This window comes from Limulus polyphemus, unplaced genomic scaffold (genome assembly GCF_000517525.1).
Source record: "Limulus polyphemus unplaced genomic scaffold, Limulus_polyphemus-2.1.2 Scaffold212, whole genome shotgun sequence".
In the NCBI taxonomy this organism is placed as follows: domain Eukaryota; kingdom Metazoa; phylum Arthropoda; class Merostomata; order Xiphosura; family Limulidae; genus Limulus; species Limulus polyphemus.
This window is the reverse complement of record NW_013665822.1, coordinates 625595-636017: the sequence shown is the minus strand read 5'-3', so window position 1 is coordinate 636017 and position 10423 is coordinate 625595. Positions and strand designations below refer to the sequence as shown.

Sequence of the window (10423 nt, the reverse complement as noted above, 5' to 3'; positions counted from 1 at the left end):
AAAAGTAGACAAATTCACTTACCTCTCAAAATTTTTCTGGTTTTCTAACTATGCGACAAGAGCTGTTACAAGTTCATCCAAGCTGGTTATTAACTTTCCCATGGTAACGAATCTTGTACTATGAGTGAAATTGATGATATTCTGTTCAGAATACAACATTATACAATACATAATTTGATAGATGAAAATCTTGACTTTCTATTGGTTATAGGTAATATATATAATGAAACGTAAGAGAGAACTATCAATGAATTGTGAAAGAGAGGATGTGACAAGTGAGTGTGGCAGGAGGGGTCTGATTTACTATTCGATAGTTCTGTAAGCAAACAAAATTGAAGTCTATATAAACTATGGTTAGTTTAAGCAATAAAGATGTTATAAAAAGTATTTTACATTTAATTTCATATATTTTCGAGGGAAGATGAATAAAATAGAGAAGATTACATGCTAAGACAAAACGTGTCACATGGGTCACACTAGTGGAAATTCAGGATATTTTTAATATTCTCTTGTAGAAATAAGAACTTAAAATTTGTATATTATTAAAATATGGACTATTAGCTGAGATTTTATACTATTCTAATTGGTATAACATAAACAAAAAGTAGTTTAATAAAATTTTGAATGTAAGACACTAAAACCTGGTGTCATGTGCAGTAAAGGGTACCTGGGGCGTTAAAAACAAAGCTGTCTCAAATCCTCATGTGGAAAATCAACCATGATTTTTTTTACACCAAGCAGATAAGATTTTCAATGTGAGTTAAGGAACTTGCATAATTTTTGTATACATCTGACTTTCTGAGGAGAAAAGTGTGCTGAATTTCCCTTACATTTTTTTGTTTTACAAAAAATATACTGCAGTTACGTTAGAGCTACTTGTGTTCTCGTGACACAATGAAAACACAGAGTTCAAAAAATACATATTTTTTACTTCTAATAAAAAGCAATGGTCATATTATCACATCATCTATGGTTACTTATAACTCATAATTTTAGCCTTTCATAATTAACAATTAAGCTACAAATCTATAATGTTTAACCTCATGTTTGATATTTCTAGTGTTTCTATAACATTTAAACTTCCAAACCTAAAAAGACTCTCTTTTTGTTTCTGTCTCCAAAAAGGAACATCCCATAACTCTAGCTTAGCTTCAAAACCACACTCAGCAGCAAACTCTTGGAGTTCAGATAATTCCTTTTCTGTGGCTGCTTTGCTTTTTAACCTCAACCTGTGTAAAGAGTTAAGCTGATCTTCCATTATAAATACTAGAAGAAACATGTTAGTAAGGGAATAAGTAATACTTTAAATCATAAAATAGTACAATACAATATTTGAACTATAAAATCACTATATATATATACACATACATACAGGCCTACCTATTGTAGAAACTGAAATTAACATAGTAATCTGTATTATATATACATACATGAAACTACCTATTTATCATAAGTTTAAAAATATTATATTTAATCTAATGAAAAGAATGATGAGCAAAGATAGAATGAAATCTTATTATAATTTCAATACAATTTTGGTTTTAATATTTGCTTATAAAATATAACTAGAAAATATTGTTTGTTTACTTTAAAATAAAAAAGACAAAAAAATTTCTCTCTCTTTTTTTTTGTTACTATTCCTGGGTAGAGATGATCATTATAAATAATGTTAAAAAACAGTACATGGTTCACACAAGTTAATGGAAAAAAATTCCAAGATCAAACTGTCATTTTCACAGGCCTAATTTAATAGAACATGAACTCCACAATAACAAATCTTTTATTATACTTTATAAAAAGATGCAGTAACAGCTGTACACCTGAACTATCAAAACTACACTTATTCAAGCAAAGGAAAAAAAAAAAAAGACAATGAATAAAATTGTTAAAAGAAATTCTAAATGTTCACATATTGCTGAACATAGCACTAACAAGTTCTTTACCATTTACAAATTTTGGGCAATAACTTATGAAGAACTAAGGTTAGAAGTAGTGTTTATGTTTAAGAAGGAAATTCTGAAATATCTATGCTCTTTATCCAATCAACAACTTTTATGATTTTAGATTTCCACCAAATGAGTCTTCAGCTTATTTTACACTAACAATAGTCATGTGATACGTTTCACTGCAGAACAAGGTATGTAATTCAAAAACCTATTACTAATCGGTGTTTCAACTCAGCATATTTCCTATTTTTCAAGTCATATTTTCTAGATACTGTTTTTACCTAAAAATGAGAAAACACAATATGGCTTGTTGTCAATAAAAGCAAGGAACTGATAGGGTTAAACCTTTAAGGGCTCTTTTGGAACCTATCAATAAAAAGATCATTAATTTTCCAGGATTTATAGTACTGAAAAATTTATTTAACAAATTTTGACTTTACAAGATTTTCATGATCTATGCAAAACCTGATCAACAAGAACAAAAATATCATTAAATATGTTATTATCAGTAAAGAAAGTTTAATAAAAAAGAAAACAGTACATACGTTGTTATCATTGACAAAGCATTTTCTACATTTCCAGCCATTTTGGTTTCCATAGACATTTGAGCAAAATTATTGTAGCCAAGAAGCTTGGCTTGTTCTTTCCTATAAAAGAAACATAATTTAATTACTTGGAGTAAATTCACAAGCAAGATAAATATATTTATATCATGAGCATATCGTAGTACATTTAACAAAATCATCAAGGATTCCAATTTTTTATGTTATCAGTGAGGTGCCCAAAATTTTAGACAAACATTCAGTCAGAATACTATCTCGGCCACAAAAAATACAGAGATCTTAATATAATACAAAAAAGAATTAAAACAGTTTTAAAAAAAGAGTGATAATCACTACATAAAAACAAAACCTTAGTTTTAATCATAATTTAAAAAGAATGTTTACATTCAGTGATGGTCATCAGCCTGGTTCAGGTCCAGATTTTTTGAGTATGTTTATATATATATATATACTTACATAACAGAAAAAGTATTATTTTACTGAACCCAATAGTCATTACTACATCCAATGAAAAGAGGTTAACACATAAGAGACAGGCTGAATGTTCAATCTTTATAAATCTGAGAAGCCCAGTAACTGTTTTCATAACACAGTTTCAAGCAATTTTCAAAAATGTATCATGTATTATTAAAACACATAGATACACTTCAAAATCAATATACTAAGTAAATCACTTCTGGCTTTGAACACAAATTCTAGAAGCTAAAACCAGAGGAAACTAACTACTATGGTGGTTCTACTGTCAACTCATATTTATATGATAAGCATCCTGCATCAAAAATACAAGCTTTAGTATGTGTCCTTCATGGATCTGCCTAATTACTACTCATCACTTACCTTACAGAACGTATTTCTTCTATTTCAATACTATTATTTACATCTTGACTGGTTGCTGAGGCCAGGGTTACGTTAGCATTCCATATGTTCCACCGAAGTAGTCTATCACTGCAAAACTTCATGAAAGGGTTATAGATATGTGGATCCAAGGTAACAATCCAGGGGCCTCGAGAAGGATTAGTTCTGCCAAGTTGAAAATGTTTGTTAAGTCCTTGGCAATAAAAATGTTACAGATTTATATGATTGCTAGATAGATAAATAATTTTACTTACAAAACTAATTTTAGAGAAACAAGGCTCAGCCATCCTATCTTTCAAAGTTATAATTTTACTATACTGAAAATGTATTTCCAATAGGTACTTATTTCTTCTCAGATAATTAGTTATTCTCATTCAGTGTTGCCCTCTATGTGGAAAAACAATTTTACACAATGCCTTTTGACTCCCCTCCATTGGAAAGGACTCATTCCAATGTGTCTCTCATGCAAACCATCATGCAACAACTCTCCTCCAGTGAGAGTGCATTGCACTCTCATTATGCACGTGACTTCCTCTATTCAATTCTACCAGATTATCACTTCGAGTTTTGGCAGAAAATGGAAGCACTGGTTTTCATTGTGGAGGAAGGGTGGGAAATGTGAGCAGAAATAAGTACTTATCGGAAATACATCTTCAGTATAGAAAAATTATAACTTCCGATACGGTACATTACCTTTTCTCACATAAATAGCTAGAATCCCACATTGAATAGGTGGAGGACTGGTGCGAGGGAAGAAAAGAAGCATCCAAAGAACACACCTTGAGACTAGAGAGTCAGATTTGAAAATCTGATGTGGGAGTCCACACGACTTCTGAACCAGGTATACTCTTCGCCCATTTGAGAAAAGTTTCATATAGATGGGCAGAAAAAACAGAAAAGCACATCCAATTGGTGTGGGAAAAAACAATGGAAGTGTCCCCAGGTGTAGAGTGGCTAGGGTGCTACAGAGCATACTCGGCAAGTCAACTACACCCAAAACCCATGCCACTGGGAACTGAAATCCATGCAGGGGTAGGATGAGGATCATACTGTCTTCTCCTCAAGTTCAAGAGACCGGAGGGGGATCTCAAAGCCCCTTGACTTCAGAACAGGACACATGTTAAGAATAGAAAATGATATATCAACCTAGGAACCTGGGAAGAAAATAGACATCCATAATACACGTGTGAGGACTTATGTTGATTTGTTCTACTCTAAATCCAAAACTCGGCCAGTGGAAACCGACTTCCACGTGGGGGTAGGATGAGGGATCCCAATTGAAGAGGTGAACTACAAGTTGATGTCTCACTCCTTTGGTTTACATATGCGTTATAGAGGAGGATATCACATCTCTGCACTGAATGGTATTTCTGTATTGATATTTTATGTCATTAAACCATTCAGGAGGATGCCTCCACGGTCTCCACCCCACTAGAAGAAGGTGGGGGATAAATGTGGTAGAGGGTCAAGAGGAACATCAACATCCAAGACAGTGTAATGGGTGACTATGAAACCCTATTTTGAAAAGCAGACAATACCGATTTATTCAATACAAGGCATGACAGGGATGAGCAGGTATCCCCCTTCTGCTTTACCCATGAAGTCCGTAGGTGGTACGGTTCGGGACGGCTATATTTATCAAGCAATTTCATTGTGAGAATAATCCTCAAGCAATCTTGTGGAATAACCCATCTCAACAGTGTGCACTGCATGGGCATGTAACATATTAAACTCGTCGACATGGCTGAACAGTGCTGATTTTAAACGTTAAAGAATACCTGGTCAGGCAACACTCCCCAAGGAACTGGATCCAAACATTGAGAAGTATGATGAAAAAGGAAATAAGGCCCTGAAAATGTAAAAAAAAAAGAAGAAGTATAACTTACCCAGTCTTATATACGAAAGACTGAATAATGGCCAGAGGCAGAAGACAAATTCCGAAGAGGAAGAAACAGCGATCCTACGCAAATAATGAGAGACGAACATATTAGGTGTAGTCTACATGCCCGACTGAAGAATTTCCTTCAAGGGATGACAAAGATGAGAAGCCAGAGAAAAGGTAAGGAGTCTAATTTGATGAGAAGACACCTGGAACAAAGTACGAGAGGAACAAGCTAATCGAATCAAAAGCTGAACCCAATTTGTGAAGGGTAGAAGGAGAAAGATCATGAACAGAGGATGGTTGCCAAGGTATAAATAGGCAGGAATGGAAGCCATGTGAGCAATATAATAATGAAGAGCATGTATACCTGGATCAGGCTGAGTATAAATGTGGGAAAACGAAGAAATGGAAATCGGTGAAAAGGAAGAGTTACCCTCCCTAGCAGCCAAGGTTTTAGGGAGGAAAGAATGATCCAGATAAAGGAGAAGATATGTAGAATGATAAAGTGTACACAAAACATCAATGACAAATAATCAGACTGCCAACATCCACAGGCTAGCAGGAATAGAAAAAAAGACTTAAGGGAAAGATGAAACAAGGAGCACATGGAAAGTGGTTTAAATGGAGGCAATGGAGGACCACATTAACATCCCAGTCTCTAAGGGCAGCCCACCATGGAGGACAATGAATCTGGAAGGAAATGATAAACAGGGAGTGTGTAGGAGAGGTAAAAATGCTATGGTATGGGGAAAAACGATAGGTGTGGGATAAAATCACTCGATAACCAGAAATTATGGAGATAGAGGATTCCTGATCAAAAAGCCAAGTAAGAAATTCTGCAGTACATGGAACAAAACTCCTGGCCCACAGACCAACAGTGGAAAACATTCAATTTATGCTGATAAACTTCCATAGAGGAAGGGTGGACAAAATGGGCCAAAAAATGAAGCTACACATTGGAACAATCCCAATCTTCTCATCAAGGACTAGACAGAAACCAAGCTTGAAGATGGAAGACATGATGAGTGGGATGAAGCACCAGTGACTGAGGTTGCTGAAAAAGGGAGGGAGACAGAGGGTAAATTGGAGCTGGATAAGTCAAGGAAACCATGGCTGAGCTGGCCAGTAAGGAGCAATCAGAAGGACCTGGCACAGAGTGATGATCAAAATCACCCAGGGAAGGATTCAAATGGGAGGATAAACATAAAGGTATTTGTCGGTCCAATTCTGACTAAAAGCATCAACATCCAGGGCAAGAGGATGAGGTACCAGAGACCAAAACAGAAGGAGTTGTGGTTGAGGGATGTGGCAAATGCATTGATGTGAGGAGTACCCCATTGAAGGCAAAGCCATCAGAGTGGTATTGATGATTAAAATTACCTGGGGAAGGAGTCGAATGGGAGGATAAACATAAAGGTATTTTTTGGTCCAATCCAGACTGAAAGCATCAACAGCCAGGGCAAGAGAATGAGGTATTGGAGACCAAAACAGAGGGAGATGTGGTCGAGGGATGTGGCAAATGCATCGGAAAACCATAGGATTAAAAGACCACACTGTCAGGATGGGAAAGATGATCTGGAGGGAAGCGTCTGTGAAAATATGTAAATCCAGTCATGGAGGAGTAACTAAGACACCAGCTGACATGTAGGTCCTGTTCAACCACCAATGCAGATTATCGACTATGGTAGGAGGAAGGGTAATAAGAGCCTGCAAAGGATCCCGTGCAAGATTCCACAGGTCGTGAAGAGCACAATGAAGAGTTTGCATATGAGCATGACCTACGGAGATAAGTGCAGCCATGGAAGACCACATCCCCATAAGTGATAGAACTTTGCGAGCTGTAAGAGAGGGAGCAGTAAGAGCATGGTGAACTAAAAGCCCCACTGAAGAGGAGAAGGTTGGGCCCGACTGAGATAGGTGTTGAAAAAACACCCAAATGGATCAGATATTGGGTAGGTAGGTCAAACAAAAGTCTTCTTCAATTTGATTAACCAGTCTACTCGAGCAGCCTACAGGAGCAGCTGAAGAGTATTACAGGCAGACTCCTGTTTGGAACAAGTTAACAGTAGCCAGTTGTCTATATAATAATGAAAACACATGTAAGTATGAAGATGATCAGCAAAAGCTCGAACCACCCAAAAAAAAACATACAGGACCGAAGCAAGCCCGATGGGTAGTGCATGAAACTCATAAATCATCCCATGATGGACAAACAGAAGATATGGTTAGGACTGCCAGAGGATTGGTATATGTAAGTAAGCATTTGTGATGTACATCTTGGTCATCCATAAACCTGGAAAAAAACCAGTCTGGAATAAAAATCGGGAGAAAGATGATTCACAGGTTTGATTGGTTGTCAGGACAAAAAGTCTTGAAATGCCTCCAACAGATACTGGCTGGTAATGGGATCCTGAGACAAAGGGAAGGAAATAGGTATCTGTGAAAAAGGAGGAGGGGAAAGGAATTGTAGGACAGGTCCCTCTGAGAGAACCTGAATAACCCACTGATATGTGACGAAATACTGTTAAAGGAAAACAAAGTCGTACAATCGAGCTACTACCAGTTAATCACCAGTACTGTTGGCATCATGTTAATCTATGTCAAAGAAAATGACAAGATACGAAACTCTCGGAAAAAGGAACAGGTAAAGGTTAAGAAGAACAAGGATAGGAAACAGGAATAGGGGTTTGTCGTGATTCCAACTGCAACAAATAAGCTACCAAAGACGAAAAGGTAAACTGTTGACACAGGGGTTCCATATGTGATTCCAAAATGTTGGGGATATAGTCGAAAATACACTGCATAAGAAAAGGAGCTACAGGTAATTCCTTAAGATAAGTGGTTGGCAAACAAACAAGTGACAAGGCTGCATCTTGGCCCAGTAGATCCCAACAACAGAAAAACCATGTGTGTAAGGCAAGAGCCGAGGATGTCAAACTAGCAAACATGGAAGTAATAAGGGAGAGGCTGTCCCTCGAAAAAACCACGGGATTTCGGTGTAGAGCCTCTGAAAGAGATGTATGGTACATAAATACTGTAGAAGGGAAATAATGGAAAGATGAAGGCGTGAAAACTGGGCATGGGTTAAATGCACTGGAAAATCAGGGAGTGCCCCCCAAACTGGCAAAATAGACTCCAATAACTGAGAGTTTAAAAATGGACAGTCTGGGGCATAGGAAGACACAGTAAATTACGGTGGTGGGCAAAGGCTATCAAAATCTTCATCAATACAAACAGGTTCAGATTGTTCATGAGGAAGTGGAGCAACTTTAGGAGAAAGTGGTTGACCCAAATAACAATCAATCTCTTGGCAAAAAAGCACAGATAAATTCATCGACAGGTTGCCACCACCCACAGACGGTGAAAAAGTGCTTGTAGTGGGTGTGAGACCCAAAGTGGTCACGTTAATCTTGGAATTCACAATAAATAATAATAAATCAAATAAATTGTTTGATAGATAAAGACAAACATGCCAAAAAAACAAAAACAAATAAAGACTAGAAAGTAAATTGAAAATAAAGGCAGCAGCTGTATAATCAAAAACAATTAAGAAACCAGTTTGGAAATATAACTAGTAAAGTTACAACAACGAAGCCCATGAGGGCAAAATGTGAAAAGTCCAAACATGAGCACTGCCAAATGAGAAGTGAGAATCTGGTAGTATTGAATAGAGGGAGTCACATGCATAACAAAAATGTATTGCACTCTCATTGGTTAAGGGTTGTTGCATGATGATTTGCATGATAGGCACATTGGAGTGAGTAATTTCCAATGGAGGGGAGGCAAAAGGCTTTTGGAATGAGTTAAAAAATTTTTGCATAAAGAGGACAGCACTGAATGAGAACAGCTCCAGATTGAAAACTGCAAAAACAGTATAAAATATAACAAAATTAGTATTTGAAGAAACAATATATATATTGTAGTAGTTAAGTTGTAGTTCATTAACATAAAAACTAAAAGTAAGTTTTATTTCAACTTATGAAGCTTCATTGTATTTGTGACATTTCAAACCAAGAGTATTTGTTACTGCATGTACGATTGATAATAGCAAAACACTCTCTTACTCATTTATTCCCTACTATAAGTGAAAATAATGAAGTATAACTTTGTGAAGTTACTTTTATCCAGAACATCAGATAAAGATTTAGAATTTATTAATGATACAATGCTGAATTATATGATTAAAGAGCACATACTCTTGCACAGGTTTGAACTATATTTGCATTTAAAATTTTAAATATATATATATATACACACACATTTTTTGACTTGCACTTATACTATTTTAATATTTTTCATTTACTATTATAAATGCAATAAGAACATCACATTCTTGAGGAATAATTTCACATACTTTAGGTATAACTAACAGTCCTAAAAACAAGATAGCTCAATGAAAAAACATAAAACTATAAACAAGTCTGTATTTGAACTTTAATATAGTAGTAAAGAGTGTAAGATTTAGTTGATGTTATTAAAATTATAAATGACATAACATGAATATTCACTAAAATTGACTAAATTATACACATTTGACGTTTACAAAAAAAAAAAAAAAGGACACAATAAAATAAAATTTTTCAAAAGTCCTGTAAACCCATGCACAATTAGGACTATGATAACTTTATTTCAAAAACGTCAATCTGGTAAAACATGAAGATTTATTCTTTAACAAGCATGTCTTGATAGTTCAAGGGTATGACTACATGTTAAAAAACTCAGTATGCAAAATGTACCTATTCTGATAAATTATTTTAACATACAACATGAAAATGTTTTTCTGTATTGGTCTATGAGATAGAACGAATATCTATATTTAGCATGTCTGTAAAAAGTATTATTAAATGATTATCTAATATCTGATTTTTTTTACTTTTCAAAACGTTTAATAAATCTAAGTATTTAATTTAAGTATTTAATTTACACTGGTAGTTACAAGTCACAGTGCTCTTTACTGTGAGTAAAACATGAAGATTCATTCTGCAATGAATACAAACACTCTCACATAAAAAAAAGCCATATTTCTTAAGGAACTAGTTCCTTTTTTTAAAGCAACTCTTTGAGGTAAAACGTATACTGGATGAAGTCTAATTACAGGTTGCTTAATTTAAAAGAAAAAATGTAAGGATCATGAAACTAAATAATGAGAGTTTATTTATTGTGAAGTAATTCAACCT

At 35.1% G+C, this 10423-nt stretch overlaps 1 protein-coding gene across 1 annotated transcript in view; it reads right to left on the bottom strand.

Moving 5' to 3' along the window:
- LOC106478448 (probable cytosolic oligopeptidase A) overlaps window positions 1-10423 on the bottom strand; it is a 68677-nt gene that overhangs the window by 26157 nt on the left and 32097 nt on the right. The window contains exons 7-9 of the mRNA XM_013938990.2: window positions 3347-3529; window positions 2492-2593; window positions 1089-1229 (exon numbers count right to left, since the gene is read on the bottom strand). Coding sequence (XP_013794444.1) covers window positions 1089-1229; window positions 2492-2593; window positions 3347-3529 — 426 coding nt within the window. The remainder of the gene's footprint in view (window positions 1-1088; window positions 1230-2491; window positions 2594-3346; window positions 3530-10423) is intronic.